This window comes from Anopheles coluzzii, chromosome X, assembly GCF_943734685.1.
Source record: "Anopheles coluzzii chromosome X, AcolN3, whole genome shotgun sequence".
NCBI lineage: Eukaryota > Metazoa > Arthropoda > Insecta > Diptera > Culicidae > Anopheles > Anopheles coluzzii.
The window spans coordinates 23736258-23757436 of NC_064669.1; the positions used below are offsets into that span (position 1 = coordinate 23736258).

General features: G+C 41.0%; 2 protein-coding genes across 2 annotated transcripts in view; one reads left to right on the forward strand and one right to left on the reverse strand.

Moving 5' to 3' along the window:
• LOC120948216 (uncharacterized) overlaps positions 1 to 16969 on the reverse strand; it is a 48629-nt gene extending 31660 nt beyond the window's left edge. Inside the window, exons 1-2 of the mRNA XM_040364330.2 lie at positions 16889 to 16969; positions 15915 to 16179 (exon numbers count right to left, since the gene is read on the reverse strand). Of these exons, the coding sequence (XP_040220264.2) occupies positions 15915 to 16179; positions 16889 to 16969 (346 nt within the window). The remainder of the gene's footprint in view (positions 1 to 15914; positions 16180 to 16888) is intronic.
• A 1846-nt stretch (positions 16970 to 18815) lies between these two features.
• On the forward strand, positions 18816 to 21015 carry LOC120957240 (uncharacterized). Its single transcript, XM_040379337.2, has 3 exons — positions 18816 to 19148; positions 19400 to 19477; positions 20103 to 21015. The coding sequence occupies exons 1-3, from the start codon at positions 18816 to 18818 to the stop codon at positions 20889 to 20891; spliced, it is 1200 nt and encodes a 399-aa protein (XP_040235271.2). The 3' UTR covers positions 20892 to 21015.
• The last annotated feature ends 164 nt before the right edge of the window (positions 21016 to 21179 follow it).

The window sequence follows — 21179 nt, forward strand, 5'->3', positions numbered from 1 at the left end:
ACTTCCGAAACAATGCAAGACATTATCATAAGAAAAGAACATGATAGAGCCCAAAGAGGCATAACCGAAGTCGAAAGTCAGATTAAACGATCTTACTTTTTCCCAAACATGATCAAACGAATCAGGCAATTAATTAATTCGTGTACAATTTGTACTCAACAAAAATACGAACGAAAACCATATAATATAAAAATTTCACCAAGGCCAATAGAAAATGGTCCTTTTGACAGAGTCCATATGGATATTTTCGGCATGGATAGACACTACTACCTTTCTTTAATTTGTGCATTTTCGAAGCACCTTCAACTTATAGAAATTAAATCTAGAAACATGACAGATATACGGAATGCCCTTTCACAGTATTTCAGAACATTTAGACCACCAAGAAAAATCATTTGCAACCATGAAGCAGCTTTTACTAGCATTCAGTTCCAAGACTTTTTAGCTAATTTCGGAACCGTAATAGAATTCGCTTCCTCATCAGAGTCAAATGGCCAAATAGAAAAAAACTCATAGTACTATCATTGAAATTTATAATACCAACAAACACAAATTCATCAATAATTCATCTCCTGAAATAGTGCGAATAGCAAATTCAATGTACAACGATACTGTTCATTCAGTCACCACTTATACCCCTAATGAAATTATTTTTAATCCAGGGTATACGATAAACCCACCAGAAATAGCCGATAACGCCGACAAAATTTTCAAAAATGTAAAAAAGAACCTTCAGCTAGCTGCAAATAGAATGAAGAAAAATAACGACAAAAAAGAAATTGCACCTGCTGTAAATGAAGGACATGATTTTTATATAAAGAAAAACACTAGAAAAAAGCTAGATCCACGCTTTTCAAAATCAAAATGTTTGGTTAATAATGAAAAAACCATTCAAATTGGACCAAGAAATGTCAAACGCAATAAAAATAAAATAAAACGCATAAGAACATAATTGTACAAGAAACTAATATTTTTTATATATTTACAGGATTTGACGTCTCAAAAAAAAAAACAGACGGCTGGCTGAGCACAATTTTTAATTTTTTTCATTCTCTTTTTAGCAAAAAAAACTAAAGAAGAAGAAAAAAAAGGATCGCAGTGGTACGACTCATTGTCGCTCATTTAAATTTAAAGCATTTAAATTAGGAAAAGAAACTTGATAAAAAAGGGTTAGGAAATCGAAGGAATCACAGGAAATAGAAAATTAAATCATGAATTGAAAAATGAATAATTTTGAATTTAATTTTTTTTCTACTGCACGACAAGACGTCGTCAGAATAGTTATGTTGATGGTCATTCTAATGATAGCTCGTATTAAAGCCCAAGAATTGAAAATAACTAGTTTGATTGATCAACCAATTTTAATTCTAGAGAAACATAATTGCAAAATTCAAATCGGTAATATCAATATAATACATGAGGTAAACATAACAGAAATTGAAAATACTATGCACCTATTAACTCAAGTAGCTTTTCGCCCAATCAATAGTCCTCTATCAATAATTGCGAAGCATAAGGTTAGAAACTTATATTCTAATTTTAATCTCATAAGACCAAGGAAGCGTTTGATAAGAAGCGTAGAAGCTATAGGCTCGGTTTGGAAATGGATTGGAGGAAGCCCGGATGCACATGACCTGCAAATCATCAACAGTACAATGAACGATTTGATAGAGAGTAATAATCATCAATTCCTAGTAAATGAAAATCTTGGAATGAAAATTAAAAACCTCACCAACGAAATGAAGCAGATGATTGAAAATAGAAACGACATTCTTCTTAATGAATTAGACATGCTGACGGCAATTATCAATATAGATACAATTAACAAGATATTAGAAGATATACAAGAAGCGATATCGTTATCCAAAATGTCTATTACAAGCAGCAAACTTCTATCACCACGCGAAATTGCTATTATACAACAGCTATTAGAAGACCAAGGAGTTAAAAGCGATATTCCTGACGAGATCATTTCTTATGTCACACCTAAAATAGCAGTCAAAAACAACAAACTGCTCTACATACTTAAAGTGCCAGAGTTGCAAAAGGAGGAGTCAAAAGTAATAGAAATACTAGCACTGAATCACAATAACTCGTTAATCAAAGACTATCCAAGGCAACTCGTGAAACAGAAAAAGAAACTATATACAACAAAGAATCCAGAGAAATACGTACAAAAGTATTCTGATATCATGGATTTTTTTGATAACTGCATCGCTCCATTAGTAATGGGGAAAGAGAGCCATTGTGTAGTAGTTCCGGAAAACGAAACAACAGCTAAAATGATAGGTGATAATCAACTTCTTATTGAAAACGCAAAAGATCATTTGGTAACATCCGATTGTGGACCGAACGATCGACATGTGAATGGAAACTTCTTATTAACTTTTTCTAATTGCACCATACAATTCAGAAACAAAAGCTTCACATCAGAAGAAATCCATGTCAAGAGTCCAGCAGTATATGGGACAGTATTCAACATCGCAATTCATCGAAAAGTTGTCGAAACTCCTTTAGCCTCCCTGGATGATAGAACATTGACGAATCGCAAACACATCGAACACATCTACTTGCAACAATATAAAAATATTACTTGGAATTGGAGCTTATTAACTGGACTGGGACTGTCCACTACAGTATCTATTGGCATTATCATATTTGTCTATTTTTACTTTAGTCGTTTCATCTCAGCCATATCAAATCAGATAGAAAAGAGGAAATCCCGCTCACAGAAGTCGTCACGAAACCATCATAGAGAAAATAATCTCGAAGACAGTTTAAACGTTTGAGGACACGCTTTTTTTCACCCCCTGGAGGAGTTATGTGGCATTGGACACCAGCTCGTGTCACGACACAATGCTTTACCATATTGCAGCGCGGCACATTCCATCTCTCCTAGTTCCCACGGGCGCGCATCATCGGACACCAGCCGGGCCGACAACGCAGACAGCACGGTCGCGCGACATCGGACACCAGCCGGACGCAGACAGCTCCCACAAACATACACCGCCAACCGAGGTAGAATTAATGTGAGAGTTTAGTTTTAGTTTAGAACTCATTGGAGTAACATTTAATCTTTTTTAATAAAAAGCCGAATAACAAATGTACACCGCATAATTATATAGCGCGCTCTCGCGAACGATCGTAAACGCTTCAATCGATCAAGAGCTTCAATCGGTTCTTCGGACGTTTGTGCTCGCTTTCTCGATCGGTTTCGGCGGAAAGCGAGCTAAAAAGCGAGCTCAAAAACTGCTCGATTTTGTTGTGCGGGTATTCTTTAAAAAAGTAATACTGAACGTAAAATAATACTGAAATATTTCACCCGTTAATCTTAAATTTCTGACTTATACACCATTAAAAACACATTTTAATGGTTTTAGCCTAACCTGTTATACGTTTTTACCAAATTCAAACCATTTCGTTATCGAAAAAGTGGGTCCAATATTTACAATATTACTAGCCCTGAAAACTAGCTAGCCTAGAAAACTAGCCCCTAGTTTTACGCCAAATTGTTTGTTGTTGCGTTTGCTTAGGGTACTTGTCATATTTTGACTTTTGAATGTTTTAAAATGAATGTTTTACTGCACTTTCCAATGCAACTAGTTGTATACAAGAGTTTCAAACAAATTTGATCGCTATAACAGAGTTCTAATAAGGCAACACATTTCATCTATGCCTATGTTGCGTAATCAATGTCGGTAAAAGTTTATAAATGAACGTGCAAAACATTTAAGCGCGTTTTGAGCAAAATAACACAATTTTCGAGCCCAAATCTACGATGTTAAGCTGCGTTTGATCATTGTTCAACTATAAATGAAAAAATGAAGTCCAATAGAAATACTAATGCCTATCTGTACATTACTGAACAATATTAACGTGCTCCAATATTATATACTACTAGGGTTCGTTTTATTAATGTTCATTTTGTTGCAATTAAATTATATTTAACTTGATGCGAATTAATTACTAATGCATTAATTTATATACTAGCTGATTTACTCAGTTTCACACGGGTTAACATTAATGTCTCATTTCAATTAACAGATAGAAGAACATGCAATCCGTGAAACACAAAAATTATTCGAATTATTTTATAACCGTAAGTAGTTAATATCTGTCATAGCAATCATTCGTTTGGATACCAGTGGATACCCATATACTAGGATAAACAGTCTTGAGTATCAGGGACTCGATCCATGCAAGAGTTGAGCACATGACAGGCATTCTATTTATAAAATAATTCAAGAAATTATGAAATACATGAATTCAAGAATTTTATGGTTTAAATTGATGTCAGCGAACAAAAAAAATGAAATCGGCGTTTGCAAAATGAATTATAATTAAATTACTTACTGTTTTTGGGTTTACGACAGTGCTTTCTACTTGACAGCTCGTTACACTTTTTGTGATATAAATATTCGATTCCACATGGTACCTGTCATGAAGTTTAGGCGGTTTTCGATGTAATCAAACTGTAACCAACTTTCGCGGCACGATGCTCATGAGTTCGTGTTTGACGAGAAACTCTTCGTCTTCTAACAGCCACATAATGCCCAAAATGATCGGTTGTGGTCACCGACGTTGGTCAGCATCTCGCCATCCTTAATAAACATACCAAGATTCCAAAACGCCGCCTTAGTGATGATTTTGGGGGATGTATCCATACGTAGGACTGACTATCCTGCTATGGGGGGGAATCAATTAGTCACTAAAAGCCAAGCCCACAAGTGGGTACAGGCAGGCTTTGACCGACATCGGTTGCTGAGCCAAAAGAAGAAAATCCAAACGTGGATATATATATATGTATATATATATATATATATATATATATATATATATATATATATATATATATATATATATATATATATATATATATATATATATATATATATATAGATATATCTATATATAGATATATATCTATCCTTTTTCATTAAAAGGTTAAGGCATTTTGTTGTTTTTGTTTTTACTAACGCTTACTTTTACGGCTTTTTAAATTTCGTATGGCCAAAATTACACTACACTGATTGAATTAATATTTCTTAATATAAGCAGATAGAATCGAATAACATTGGTTTAAATAAAATACATAGGCTGTTAAGTTGTTTCTGTAGGGTTGACATTATACTGTACGATGAACTACCCGTGTGAAAGTGTCCGGTAGTGCACTTTAATTGTCCATACAGGGTTTACCAGCATAATAAACAACTGTTCATTTGTTTATAACAATAGTCGTTTTGAATAGACACCGCTGTCTACCACTTACTCACACGTCAGATGGTGTAAGCTACTCTGTCCAATTCAATAACACAATTTTCGCCTTCGATTGCACAACGGTCGGATTTGGCACGGTTTCTTGTGGTTGTTGTATAATTAACAAAATAAAAGAAACGTATTTGAAAATGTTTTGTTTTTGCAAAATTTGTCAAAACAAAACAAACTGTGCCGAATCTGACAGTTGCTTATCGAAGGCGAAAATTGTGTTATTGAAATGGACAGAGTAGCTTACACCATCTGACGTGTGAGCAAGTGGTAGACAGCGGTGTCTATTCAAAACGACTATTGTTATAAACAAGTGAACAGTTGTTTATTATGCTGGTAAACCCTGTAAGAATAGCGCTGTTTCACGGGGCGATAAACGGCGTTAAAGAAATTATTGCGGAAGGCTAAACGTGTCATGCACCCTCAATATTTAGTTGCACAAAGAAGATCTCAGGTAAAAATTCAAACGAGTTCATTGGAGATGCATGGGCAACGAAGCAGCTTAGCGCCGGACACATAGCAATTCATTGACTACCACAATGAACGCACAATAACGCACCTATACTGATAACATCCATATGGCAGAAAAGAAACATTTCATTCGTTGCGCTTACCGCTAGTGCAGGATTGTCTCTTTAAATTTTGGCGATTAGCTTCCCACCAATCACAAATCTCTATCCTTCTCTGGCTTCACGGCTCAGGTGTTGTACCGTTATCTCTTTGACTGAGAGAGTATGGCTTACGCTGTTATCACTCACATAGACAGAATGTGTGTGTGTGTCCATACTAGAAAGAAGCAAAAGAGAAGAGATCGCCGTTCTTTACCGGAACGAAAAGAACGCTGAGAGAAACAGGTTCAGATTTTACCTGCTTCCTTTGTACGAACCAAATCAGCCCACCCGACAGACAAAGAGAACGAAATTTTCAGGCGAGGGGTAGGTAGAAACACGCGGTGGGGGCCCGGCCCAAGATCGGATCCAAAGTCCGTTGTTTTGGGCTCGAAATTAAAAATGGCGAATGGAGCGCTACCACGGAGAGAATGCGCTCTCTTGCTTGCCTTTAAAATACACGAGGCGCTCTCGCTGTAAAGAACGCTCGCTCGCGCTGTTTCATAGTATTTTCCTCATACCCCTTCCTTCCCGTTTCTTTCGGCTTGCGCTGCGCTGAACTGGTACCCCCTCCCACTTGATTCCAGCGAATTGCGCTGCACTGGACTGACACCCCCTCCCGCTCGTTTCTTTCGTAGCGCTGTGCGCTTCCCTTCATTCGGACTTGGTGCACCCGAATCAAAACAAAAACTTGAACACATCAAACTTGGTTTATATTTTATCACTTTTATTGCAAATAAAGGGGCATTTTCACACATAGCTTCACACAATCTTGCCACAAAATCACACAAATTCTTAATATAAAAAAAATCGTCGTATTTCAAAGAGCCGTCAAACTGCGTGGATCCCGTTGTTGATGTTCGATACAGCAAAAATAAACATTGAAATAAAGCAGCGCATATCACACATTTAAGATAAATGGTGAAAGAAAAGCGCAGCTTCATTTCAATGTGCACAACACTTCAACACTTAGCGAAACTTCGATCGCCCGGGACTTAGGCTAACACGCGCGCAGCCTTTCACGGCGAACGCTTGAGCTGAACTGACGATTTCGTGTGGTGGCAAGAAGGGGAGCGCACAGAGGAACACTCGCTGCACTAGTGCGAGCGAGACACCGATACCCGCATGCCGCTGCGAGAAAACCAAACTGAGCGCGCAGGCTGAAAGTGAACGCACACATTCACACATGTGTAATTGTGTGAGTGCAAAAACTGTGTAGAAACCAAAACACGCTCGCGCCTCCGAGCAATTCCGCGAATTTCCAACCGTCTCCCCATGCTTCTACATGCCCCTCGCCTGAAAGTCGCACACTTTTTCATTCTCATTGCTAGTAGGGCATCGTATGAAAGAGAGCAGATGATCGTGCGTTCCAGACTGGATTGAAAAGAACGCTGAGAGAAACAGGTTTAAATTGAACCGGCAAACCGGCTCACCAATACAAAGAGAGTACAATGTCGTGCGTTCTAGGCCGGATGCAAAGAGCACTGAGAGCAACCGGTCCAGCACAGATCGCCAGGAACGCTGAGAGCAGCCGGTTCAAATCGGATCGATAAGATCGTTGATAACAGTCGGTTCAGGTCGGATCGCAAAGATCAGTGGGAGCAACAGGTTCAGTTTGAACCTGCTTGGGTTGACAGTTGACAGTTGTCAGACAAGGGATGTAAGGCGAATGTCAAGGAATGAATTTAGGATCACCCTGTGCTGATGTCAATCGAACTGACGACGCAGTAGGTTTAGCTAGAGCGAAACATTCACGCGGGAGAAGCCAAGCGAACCAGACGAAAGTGAATAAAGTGGATTGTAAAACCATCGCTTTCCGCGTATCCTCTTTTCTTCATCGTTCTACATGGGGGCTCAACCGGGATGAGGCTAGGCGATGCAAAGTGATGAGTTTACAGTTATGAAAAGTTGCATAATGTGTTAAAGTTGATAAAATTGTTCAAGTCGTAAAGTTGATAAAGTTGTAAAGTTGTTAAAGTCGTTCATGTCGTAAAGTTGATAAAGTTGTAAAGTTGTTAAAGTCGTTCAGTCGTAAAGTTGATAAAGTTGTAAAGTTGTTAAAGTCGTACAAGTCGTAAAGTTAGTAAAGTTGTTAAGTTGCAGTAGTGGTTCGAATTGGAAAAGTTGACTTAGTCGGTGTTTCACCTGATGTGAAAGTGTGAATTTGTGACGAAAAGTTGACATTGTGACGCATAAAGGTTGTTAAAGTTGCGATTGTGATGTTGTAAAGTGTGTTTAAATAAAAGCTAAAGTTGTGCAAAACGTTAATGAGAAAATGGAGAACGCGTTGATTGCAGCGATGGTCGAAGACCATACGCGGTTGGGTTTGGTGAAAAAATGTGAAGAGCGTGAATTAAGTACGGTCGGAACAAAAGAGGAGCTGGCCGCACGCGTCGTTGCGTATGATCGAACCATACTCCTTTCGCGATGTCGAAGATGGTGTTGATGCATTTGGCGCCGGATCTACGCAAGACGTGCGCGCATGGATCAGAAGTTTTGAGGAGATTAGTACGATGGCTGGATCAAGGATAATGTATTTAGAAGGTTGATTTTTACCGCTTTTGCTGGGCGACATTGTGGGGGACATCTGTCACTCTCTGCATACAAATTTCATTACCCCGCACCAGCCCTCCCCGATTTTTATACCGGAGCCCCCGGAAGAGATGTGTCAAGTCGAGAAACGTCATTTTGCTCTGAACAACTTCACCTTGTCATTTATAACACCTTTGGCTGGATGGAACGAGGATCAGAAATTGATCATGTGCCGTAAAAAGTTGACCGGAGTCGCACGTGGTTTTCTAAATACGCTGAAAGGTGTGACGACATATGTAAATCTACGTAGAGCGTTGATTAACGAGTTTGATCCAAGTGTGCGTGCAAGCGACATACACAGGCAGCTATCGACGCGTCGCAAGAAAAAAGAGGAGACCGGGCTAGAATTTGTTTATGCCATGCAGCAAATTGCGCAGCAAATCGATTTAGACGAAGCCAGCCTCGTAGAATATGTGGCAGATGGAATAACAAACGACGAAAGGCAGAGGTCAATGTTCTACGAGGCAAAGAATATTAACGAACTTAAGGAGAAAATACGTTTGTTCGAGAGAGCGGCGAACAAGTTTCAACAGGAACGCCCAAAAGTTGTCGGGCAACGAATTCCGGATAAGTTAAAACAACGCCATTGTTTCAATTGTGGCAGCGCTTCTCATCGACTTATCGAATGTCCAACAAAACAAGAAGGTCCGACTTGTTTCAAATGTGGAACAAAAGGACATTGTGCAAAAGATTGTACGACAGCGCAAGGAAGAAGACCGCATTGTTATGCTTGCGGCGAAGTTGGGCATGTTGCAGCACGATGCCCGAATAACAGTAACAATAATAGAGTTCAAACAATGACGAGCTCATTTCCAATTGTGTGTGTGTCAGTTGGAAACCAGTTGTGCGAAGCGGTGATCGATACGTGCAATGATGTGACGCTCATGCGCTGGGATTTGTTCCAGGAATTAAAACTCAATTGTAATGAGTTGAAACCGTCTGCACGGGTAATAAAAGGCTATGGTGGAAAACAAAGCAACGTGTGTGGTGAGCTGACGATCCGTGCTACCATCGATGAAGTTGAGGAAATAATTCGTTTCGTGGTGGTACCTTCGAATTCAATCGACACCAAAATGCCGATAGGAATCGATGTGCTCAAAAGGGTCAACTACGTTATCACAAACGGTCATGCAAAGATAACAAAGCAACAGGAGGAAGAGGAAAAACCCACGGGTGTTGATGATCGTTGGGTGTATCGTATAGTTTGTGAAAGTCATCAAGAAATAGACGCACCGTCAAATTATTGTCGCGTGATTTGTGATATGGTGAATAATTATGAACCAGCAAAGATTTCTAACGTTGAAAGTGAGATGAAAATATTAGTGAACAACGAGGAGGTAGTGCGTACGTTGCCAAGAAGAATAGCTCCGCTAGAGAAAGAGGTGGTAAGGAAACAAGTTCGCGAATGGTTAAACGACGGAATAATTCAGCCATCGCGAAGCCCTTACGCTAGCGCAGTTGTGGTTGTATCGAAGAAGGATGGATCTCACCGTGTGTGTGTGGATTATCGTGAGATGAATAAGAGAATCGTGCGGGACTCTTATCCGATGCCCAATATCGAAGACCAGATTGATCAGTTGGCAGATGCTCGTGTGTACAGTGTATTAGATCTGAAAAATTCGTATTTTCACGTCAAGGTGGAGAAGGAAAGTCGCCAGTACACATCTTTCGTAACAACGGATGGGCAGTATGAGTTTTTACGTGCTCCGTTTGGATTGTGTCTCAGCGGCAATGCGTTTGGACGCTTCATCGATGCAGTACTTCATGAGTTGATCATAGACGGTACCGTGATGGCCTTCGTAGATGACATCATCATTCCGTCTCGAGACGAGGAGCATGGTTTGGCGTCTTTGCGGCGAGTTTTGGAAGTGGCACAGCGGGCAGGACTTCACTTCAATTGGAAAAAGTGTTCGTTCCTCAAACGGCGTGTAGAGTATTTGGGGTATACCGTCTATGAAGGTAAGATTGAACCAGCACCCCAAAAAATAGAAAAAGTTAAATATTACCCGCAGCCAAAAACGGTTAAACAGCTGCAATGTTTTATAGGGCTAGCTAGTTATTTTAGAAAGTTTATAGAAGGTTTTGCGCGTATTGCCAGGCCATTGACCGCAATGTTAAAAAAAGAGAGTGTTTTTGAATTTAATGAAGAGGCAAGGGCAGCTTTTGAATCGATTAAAGAAAAATTAGTGGAATATCCTGTATTACATATTTTCAAGGCGAGTTTGGTTACCGAATTGCATACTGATGCGAGTAAAGATGCTCTGGCCGGCATATTGTTGCAGCGTTCTGAGGAGGATGGTTTATTACATCCTTGCTATTATTATAGTAGGTTGACAAATAAGGCCGAGAAAAATTATCACTCATTCGAATTAGAATCATTAGCCGTTGTGGAATCCATAAAGAAGTTCAGGTGTTACTTGCTAGGTAAGAAATTTAAAGTTGTGACCGATTGTATAGCGTTTAAACAATCCTTAAACAAAAAAGTTCCCAATGCGCGAGTGAGTCGTTGGTTTGTAACGTTGTCCGAGTTTGATTTTGAAGTAGAACATCGTTCAGGTGAAAAGATGAAACATGTTGACGCTCTTTCAAGAGCAAACGTATTGAAAATATCGGCAGGTGTATGTGAGAAAATAATACAAGGACAATTGCGCGATGAAGATCTTACGGCAATTAGGACGGCGCTTGATCAGGGCGAAGAAAGAAATGGTTTTTGTTTGATAAATGGAGTACTTTATAAAAATGAGAATGCTCGTAGCAAAATATGTGTACCTCGAGCAATGGAGACGGGTATGATAAGAGAAGTACACGAACGAGGACATTTTGGAATCAAGAAAGTGAAAGAACAACTAACAGAGGATTATTTTATTCCTGAAGTAGAAAAGAAGATAAAATATTGTATTGATAACTGTGTCCGATGCATAGTGAGTGATAGAAAACGAGGCAGGGCAGAGGGAGAACTTCATCCAATACCGAAAGGAGAGGTTCCGTTGGATACCTTTCATGTTGATCATATTGGCCCTACGCCATCTACTCGCAAATGTTACTGTTGGGACCAAAAAGATTGGGTCTGTTTTCCTACATTGTGTTTTATTTTAGCGAAATTGCAGTGCAAAAAGAGGACGATACAAAATTCAGACTTCTTATATACCCTTCTCTTGAACCTGTCATTCCTGACGGACACAATCCTATCCGTTCCCAACTAACAAAAAACCCGCACAACGGTAGTTCCTCAATCCGTTAATTCAAATTATGAATGAATCCTAACGTGGCGGCCACCAAAATTGAACAATTTTTAATTCTAAAATGAATATCCTATCTCTCTCTCAAAAGGTAAAAGGCATACCTTGGACACTGGTCGTTTGTAGATCCCTTTCGCTGTTCTAACTGTAACTACTCGCACCACGCTGTCTTTCCCTGGATGAGTATCTTCTATCCTCGCCATACACCACTCTCCACTAACCTTATCCTCTTCCTTCAGCATTACCATTTGACCTTTGCTCAGCTGGTGCACTGCCCTATTCTTCTGGTAAGAATTATGCAACTCTCCCATATATTCTACCTGCCATCTTTTCCAATGATCTTGAACAATCTGTTGAAACTGATCTTTTAGTTTCAACCTATTCATAGGAACTTCTAACACATTTTGATCGGGTAGTGCTAACAATGACGCTCCTATAAGAAAATGGCCTGGAGTAAGAACATCCAGCTCGCAAGGATCTTCTGATAATGGTGTAAGGGGTCTAGAATTGAGTTGCGCTTCAATTTGGGTCAAAACATTTACAAAATCTCCAAACGATAGTTGTCGATCGCCCAGCACTTTCCGCATAGTTCTCTTCGCCGCCTTCACCGCTGCCTCCCAAAGTCCGCCGAAGTTGGGAGATCTCGGGGGGATGAAGCTCCAAGTTATGCCAAGCTTCACTGCTTCACTCTGAACGATCGCTTTAGCCGACTTGTTTTTCAGCATGCCAAATAGCTCCAACAGTTCCTTCTGCGCGCCTTGAAAGTTCAATCCATTGTCCGAGTACACATGGATCGGAAGCCCGCGCCGAGAAATGAACCGACGAAAAGCCGCGATGAAAGCTCCAGTCGAAAGATCTTCCACCAGCTCGATATGGACAGCTTTGGTGCTAAAACAAACAAAAATAGAAATGTAAGCTTTTAAAGCCGCCGCCTTACGGTGCGTTGGCTTTAGAAACACCGGTCCACAGTAGTCCACTCCGACGAAAGAAAACGGCCTAGATGGTGTTGTCCTCTCAGCCGGAAGTTGTCCCAGAGGCTGCGCGATAGGCAAAGGGTCCGCCTTGAAGCATGTCACACAGCTGCGACAAACAGCATTCGCAACCGATTTTCCACTCAGGATCCAAAACTCCTGCCGCACCAAAGCCAGAGTTTGACGGGGGCCAGCATGCATCGCCAACTGATGATACGCCTTCACCAGGATTCTAGTGAAGTTCGTCTTAGCAGGGAGAATCATCGGATGCTTCGCACCATACCCGATGGTAGCATATTTAAGGCGGCCACCAACACGGAGTACACCTTCAGGATCCAAAAACGGTCGCAAGTATTTCAAGCGCGAATTCAAAGACACTTTGTCACCCTTCCGTAACGCCAGCAGTTCATCACTAAATTCTTGCCGCTGCAGAATTTTCACCAACAGTTTAACCGCATCACGAAATTCCTTATTAGAACACTCTCCTTGATCGTGTTCCTTTCCAAGACGTATTTTCACAAATCGGGAACAGTAGGCAGCAACACGAACTGTTTTCCAGTATGAAGAAAACTTATCCAGCAAAAAATGCGGTTCGAACACCTTTTCCGTCGCACTTAACAACACAATTTTCTTCCGCTCTTGTAACGCTTCTTCAGGATCAGCCAACTCTGTCGCACGATTCCACTGCTCTTCACGCATAAATAGCCAAGAAGGCCCTTCAAACCAACACGAATGTGCTGCAAACTCTTGAGGTAGTAATCCCCTAGAAACAATGTCGGCAGGATTTTCTGAACCCTTTACATGGAGCCACGGAAAACCCTTACACGTTTCCTGCACTTCAGCCACTCTGTTTGCTACAAAGGTAGCCCAAACATAAGATGGAGATCGGAGCCAACACAATACCACAGTGGAATCCGTCCAGAAAAAACACGGGATTTCCGGTTCCTTGAAATCCCTGTAAACCGATTTCCACAACTTTGCTGCTAGCAAAGCACCACACAGCTCGAGTTTCGCTAAACTCACACGTTTCAACGGTGCTACTTTGGATTTAGCTGCCACCAAAGACACCTTCACATAACCACTATCATCCACCGATCGAACATAAAGACACGCACCATAAGCCCTTTCCGACGCATCCGAGAAACAATGCAGTTGGAGTTTGCACTTTCCAGGCAAAAGCACAAATCGCGGAACACGTATACACTGCATACACGACAATTGCTCCACAAAAGATTTCCATTTGATCTCGATCTCTTTGTTAACCGGTTCATCCCAACTCGTTGTTGAGATCCACAACTGCTGCAACAGAATCTTAGACCATACTATCACAGGCGCAATGATTCCCAACGGATCAAAGAGACGCGCAATTTGCGAACAAATTGTTCTTCTTGTAAGAAATTCATCTTCTTCCGGTTGCCTGATCTCTACACTTATGTCATCTGAGCACGGTCGCCACAACAAACCCAAGGTTTTCACAAAAACATTTTCACCAAGACCGACGACATCAGGACACGATAGATTTTCTACAGGCACATCGTTTAGCACAGCTGATACATTAGACACCCACTTTCGCAATTGAAAACCTCCTCCACTCAACAATTCACTCAACTCAGCACGAAGGGTTTTTGCTTCCTGAAAGCTATTCGCACCACTAAGAAGAACGTCCATATAGAAATCTTCCCTGAGGACACGCTGCGCATTAGGATACCTTGCACCATCATCTTCTGCTAGTTGCTGCAAAACCCGCGTTGCAAGAAAAGAAGAGGGAGCCAAGCCGAACGTCACCCTTTGCAGCTCGTATTCTTTAGGCTGCATTTCCACTGACGATCGCCACAAGATTCTTTGCAATGGTGTGTGGTCTGGATGCACTTGCACTTGCAAATACATTTTCTCGATGTCGGCTGATAACGCTATCGCATGCATTCGGAAGCGCAGCATTATCGCAAACAACGATTCCTGTATCACTGGTCCAGTAAGCAACAGATCGTTCAACGCATATCCACTTGCGGTTTTCGCTGATCCATCGAAAACAGGTCGAATTTTCGTGGAAACACTACTTTCCTTCACCACTGGCCTATGAGGAAGATAACACGAAACCACTCGTGAATCTACACTTGTTACCTCCTTCAAATAACCATTAGAGCAATATTCACGTAACACTTCACCGTAGCCGGATTTTAATTGAACGTCACAGCTCAATTTTCTTTCCAATTGCTTCAAACGTCGCAAAGCTATTTCTTTAGAATCACCCAGCAACATTTCGTACCCATTTTTCAGTGGAAGTTTAACCACGTAACGACCACTAGAATCTCGCGAAACGCTTTGTGCGAAACTGGTTTCACATTCCTTTTCCTCATTGGTAAGCTTCGATGCTTGTTTTACTTCCTCTAGCTGCCAAAATTTCTCCATCGCCACCGTTAGGCTGTTTCCAATCAACACACTATGGACACCTTTTGTTTGCGCACAATAACCCAATTGTCCGAACGATACCCATCCCAACTGAGTTAATACAAATTGCAAACCATCCACTTCGCAGAACTGTATTGTTTGGTTTGTTTTATGCAGCTCATAAAACACTTCTTGCCCCAATAGAATATCAATTCCACTACACTTGAAGAAACCGGGATCCGCCAATTTCAAATCTCTTGGAATTACCAGCTTTGACAATTGCAAAGTGTTCAAAGGTTGTTCACTGGTAATTTTTGGCACCACAATAAATGAAACGCCTTTCCTGAACTCATTGTATCGCGAAGCAATATCTGTCTCGACCACACGCGTCGCTTTTAGCTCCTTGCCACCAACCACACTAATACACACATCCGCACATTGTCCCGAAATCGCCAACGAATTGTACAGCTGCTCCGTCATCAAGCAAGATTGCGCACCACCATCCAGAAGCGCACGCGCAATTTTCCATTCTCCCGTTCCCGTTCGCACCCGTACCAATGCAGTAGACAATAGTTGATACGAATTCCGCGAATCTCTCACTTCAGAAGAGGAAAAAGTCGTCACATTTACTCCCGAGGTCGAAGGTTCTGCCGATGCCTGCTGATCTACGGTTGTATTTGTGAACAACGATGTTGCTTCACTCGCTTGATGCAGCAAAGAATGGTGTTTTTTGCCACAAATTCCGCAATTTCGCTTCGATTTGCAAAAACGACTAAGATGGCCTCCAGCGAGACAGTTCCAACACAACTTTCGAGATTTGACAAAAGTGATCTTTTCTTCACTAGGCATACTCTTAAACCGCTCGCACACATACAACGAATGTGTACCATCGCAGGCTCGACACTTCGGCGTGTCGCTTGCCGCGTTCACTAACACTTTCACAGGTTGCTTTCTAGCCGAACTTTCCTGTACGTTCTTGTTTCCCGACACTGCTTCTAATAAGCGATTTGCATTACGCAGGAATGTAAGCAGTTCGTCATAACCGGACTCAGGGTTATCCACTACATGCTTCTCCCATTCTTTCTGCGTATTTTCATCCAACTTGAGCACTATTAACTGTGTGAGCAAAATGCCCCAACCATCAGGCTTTTCATCTAATTGCCCTAGCATTTTCACGTGCGTTTCACAGCAATTAATTAATGCGCGAATTTCCTCCGAGTTGGGAACTTTCATCTTCGGAAACAAGATAAGCTCGTTCACGTGCTTTTTCTTTATGAGATACTTATTTTCGTATCTTTCCACCAATGCCGACCAAGCGACCTCATAACCTTTGTCACTTATCGGGAAAGCTTGCACTATGGTCAACGGTTCACCTTTCAAAAAACTTTTAAGATAAAACCCCTTTTCCGTGTTTGACAATGCACTGTTTTTGTGAACCACTTCCAAAAAACATGTCATGAAACGATGTCCACGTTTCATAAGCTCCGCTAAAAGTGGGAATCGTAAGTTTTGGGAGCTGCACTGGTTTTCTTTCACTACTGTTAACTGGTTCTTGCAGCACACACACATTTGCATAGGCAAGCTTTTCAAGCTTCTCCGCGGCTTCGAAATAGACACATTCCACTTCCTCGTACAATTTACTGTCACATATTTCAAGCTGCAATGCGTTGAAACTCGCCCAAGCTTCCTCCAAAACCTTACTACGCACACTTATTTTCTCCTTTTCAGCGGTCACATGCGATTCAGCAAACAACAGTATGCGTCGCATTGTACCAACCAAACACTCACACTTCTTCCTATGAAGATCGTTTGTGGTACCTCCTACCTTCTTCGGAGCCTCCACCAGCGTACTGTTTGACTTTCCAACGTAGCCGCGGAATTCTTCATCGCTCGACTCGTTCTCCATTGTTGACTGCTACACTTTTGCTCCGACCGGTCAATTTCACGGAATTCAATCCTGGTCGCCACGGCACCAAATGTTGGGACCAAAAGATTGGGTCTGCTTTCCTACGTTGTGTTTTATTTTAGCGAAATTGCAGTGCAAAAAGAGGACGATACAAAATTCAGACTTCTTATATACCCTTCTCTTGAACCTGTCATTCCTGACGGACACAATCCTATCCGTTCCCAACTAACAAAAAACCCGCACAACGGTAGTTCCTCAATCCGTTAATTCAAATTATGAATGAATCCTAACAGTTACAATTACATTCTTACCGTTGTCGATGCGTTTACGAAGCATGTTTGGCTATTTGCTACAAAAACTACTAGTGCGGAAGAGGTTATAAAAAAATTGACGATTATATCTGATACGTTTGGAAATCCGCGAAGGATAATTTGCGATAGAGGATCTGCTTTTACCTCTAGTTTATTTACAAAATTTTGCGAAGAAGCCAATATAGAATTGCATCACATTGTTACAGGAGTCCCACGAGGGAATGGCCAAGTAGAGCGTGTACACCGCATAATTATCCCTACATTAGCGAAGTTGTCGTATGAAAATCCCGAAAATTGGTTTAAGTTTGTAAATAATGTTCAAAAGGCGATAAATAATAGTTGGCAGCGATCGATTAGGATGACACCTTTTGAATTGATGATCGGAGTGAAAATGAAAGAGAAGGAAGATATTCGAATTAACGATATTTTGCAAGAAGAAATCCAAAAGATGTTTACAGATGATCGTAATGAAATAAGGAAAATAGCATGCAAAGGAATTGCCAGAATCCAAGATGAAAATCGTAGGACGTACAATTTGCGGCGTAAATCGATTCAAAAGTATAAGATAGGAGATATCGTAGCGATTCCAGTAACTCAGTTCGGAATAGGACGAAAAATTAAGAGGAAATTCTTTGGGCCGTATAAGATTGTCAAAACATTTTCAAATGAGCGTTGTGAGGTACTGAAGCTAGATGAGCAAACTGAGGGACCAATGAGAACGACAACTTCATTCGATCAAATAAAAATATGGGCAGATTCAGGAGAATCATGATGTCAGGAAAGGCCGTGTAGGAAATAGGAAACAGTTGACAGTTGTCAGACAAGGGATGTAAGGCGAATGTCAAGGAATGAATTTAGGATCACCCTGTGCTGATGTCAATCGAACTGACGACGCAGTAGGTTTAGCTAGAGCGAAACATTCACGCGGGAGAAGCCAAGCGAACCAGACGAAAGTGAATAAAGTGGATTGTAAAACCATCGCTTTCCGCGTATCCTCTTTTCTTCATCGTTCTACATATATATATATATATATATATATATATATATATATATATATATATATATATATATATATATATATATATATATATATATATATATATATATATATATAATCACGTTTGGATTTTCTTCTTTTGGCTCAGCAACCGATGTCGGTCAAAGCCTGCCTGTACACACTTTTAGTGACTAATTGATTCCCCCCCATAGCAGGATAGTCAGTCCTACGTATGGATACATCCCCCAAAATCATCACTAAGGCGGCGTTTTGGAATCTTGGTATGTTTATTAGGGATGGCGAGATGCTGACCAACGTCGGTGACCACAACCGATCATTTTGGGCATTATGTGGCTGTTACCGTATCAATAAACGATGCGCAATCTCAGATTGCGCATATATTTATCTGTCAAAAAATATATCGTTTCCGCGAAGCCAACCCTGGCCTATAAACGTCATTTGCATGCGTTGTGTTGTTTTGTTTTGGCTTCCGCCACAACTGAACGTGTTAATCCGTAAGCAGCTTCATTTTCCAGCCATGAGTGATTATTTATCAAACAACGATCATAATTACAACCGGCGTCCTCGGCGAAACCGTCGGTGGTGGATGCGACCAGTTTTCTTCCGCAGAAGACAGGATGGAAATCGTCTGTTGGACGACATCAAGGCCGAAATGGTAAACGATACGATAAAAAATTTTATGCGGATGAAACACGAAGATTTCGATCGTCTTTATGCCTTGGTCGGTCCAGAAATAAGCCGCATGGATACAAATATGCGAGAAGCGATCACGGCCCAAGAAAGGCTTTTAATAACATTGCGGTATTTGGCAACGGGGGAGACATTTGCAAGCTTGCAATACTTGTTTCGGGTAAGTATGTTTTGTTTTTTTTCTTGTTTCGGCGGTCCGATTGGAGACGGTAGTGGCGTCGGTCTTTTCCATGGCAGCACCGTGGCAACATCGAATCTCATACAAACCGTCTCCCCGTACGCAGGACTGATAAAACTTTTTCGGACAAAAGCAAGTGAAGAGAAGTTAGCAATCGAAAACGATGCAAGAGCCTAATGTTGAACGAATTAAAATGAAATGTTCGGATTTTAATGAGTATTGTATAATTTTAGGTTTCTAAATCATCGATTGCCAAAATTGTAAAGGATGTGTGTGCTTGTTTAAATAAACATTTGCGGAGCTATGTAAAGGTATGTTTTTGTAATTTTTTTTATTTTATTTTTTATTGTGTTCCAGATCCCACTCCAGCATCGTCTGCCGCAAACGATTAGTGGCATCGTTTTGTTGGTCTGGTGGTAAATGGATTAACCATGCCCCCACCCACTGGCCAAACATGGACAAATAATTTTCCATCGCTGGAGTGGGTGCTGGGCTTGGTGCTGGGGTCGGTGCTGGGGTCGGTGCTGGGGTTTGTGCTGGGGTTGGTGCTGGAGTTGTTGTTGCTCGGATTGGTGCTGGGATCGGTACTGGAGTTCGTGCTGGGGTTGGTGCTGTAGTTGGTGCTGTAGTTCGTGCTGTTGTTGGTGCTGGATTTGGTGCTGGGATTGTTGGTGCTGGGATTGTTGGTGCTGGGATTGTTGGTTGGGGCGGAATTGAGGAATAGGAACAAGAAGGGATTGGGTGGGCTTGGGTGGAGGTGTCTTGTTCTAGGTCGTCATCGAACTGAAAAGAGAGATAAAAAATAATGAGATAGCATAATCAAAAAGTTACAAAATAAATAAGGTTGCATTGATATCCAACGACGAGCAATACATATGAGTTAAATTTATGAAATATATAATTAATTTATCTTTGTATGTGTTATTATCATTTCAGATGCCGTCCACAGCAGAAGAATGGAAGGAGAAATCAAAAAAGTTTGAACAAAGGTGGAATTTTCCGCATGCAATTGGGTCCATTGATGGCAAACACGTACAAGTGGAAAAGCCTAGTAATAGTGGATCAGAGTATTACAACTATCAACATTATTTCAGCATTGTTTTACTTGCGGTAGTAGATGCCGATTACAACTTTTTACATGCAGATATTGGAGGAAAAGGTGGAATATCTGACGGAGGTGTATTTAAAAACACACGCTTATACCAGAGGCTGGAAAACAACAGTTTGAATGTACCGGAACCTGAACCACTGCGAGTTCCATATGCAATGCGAGTACCTTACTTTCTTTTAGGCGATAAAGCGTTTGCTTTTACCAGGTACTGCATTCGACCATTTGGAGGCATGCATGCGGAAGGGACAATTGAAAGAGTTTTCAACAAACGTCACTCTCGTGCTCGAATGATCGTTGAAAATGTGTTCGGGATTTTAGCCAACCGTTTCCGCATTTATAAAAGCCCGATTCTGCTAGAGCCAGAAGATGCTAAAACGGTTATTATGACAACAATATATCTCCATAATTTTCTTCGACAGAGTGCTTCACGCAATACATACACTCGCCCTTCATCTTTTGACAGGGTCGTCAATGGGCGTTTTGTAGAAGGCGAGAGAGCTCCAGCTACAATGAGCGGACTACAAGGCATACCCTGTCGCACGCCAAACGACTTGTTGAATATACGTTTACACATTGCACATGATCTTAAGTATAATAACCAACTTAATCATTAATGCAATACAACTCTTTGTATGTGTCAATTATTAAGCTAATTAGTAGTTATTAAATCGTAGAATGTGCGTAGATTACATGCAATTATACATTATATGAATAATATGCTAACCCACATCGTCGTTAGTACACTTGTACCTTTGCATTGTCCACCCACCATTGTTTAGATGAAAGAATGGTTCAACGTGAATCACGCTTGGCAAGTTATTCAGATAAAACGATTTATTTGCGATCGTTTGAGAACGGTCCATATGAGGCTTCAACCCATGACGGGCATGTTGTTGCTGTGC

Bases quoted from the DNA above. Each gene is read 5' to 3' on its own strand.
- LOC120957240 (XM_040379337.2), top strand. From the start codon at position 18,816: ATGAGTGATTATTTATCAAACAACGATCATAATTACAACCGGCGTCCT. The intron at 19,149-19,399 runs GTAAGTATGTTT...GTATAATTTTAG, and splicing joins GCTTGCAATACTTGTTTCGG to GTTTCTAAATCATCGATTGC. The intron at 19,478-20,102 runs GTATGTTTTTGT...TTATCATTTCAG, and splicing joins ATTTGCGGAGCTATGTAAAG to ATGCCGTCCACAGCAGAAGA.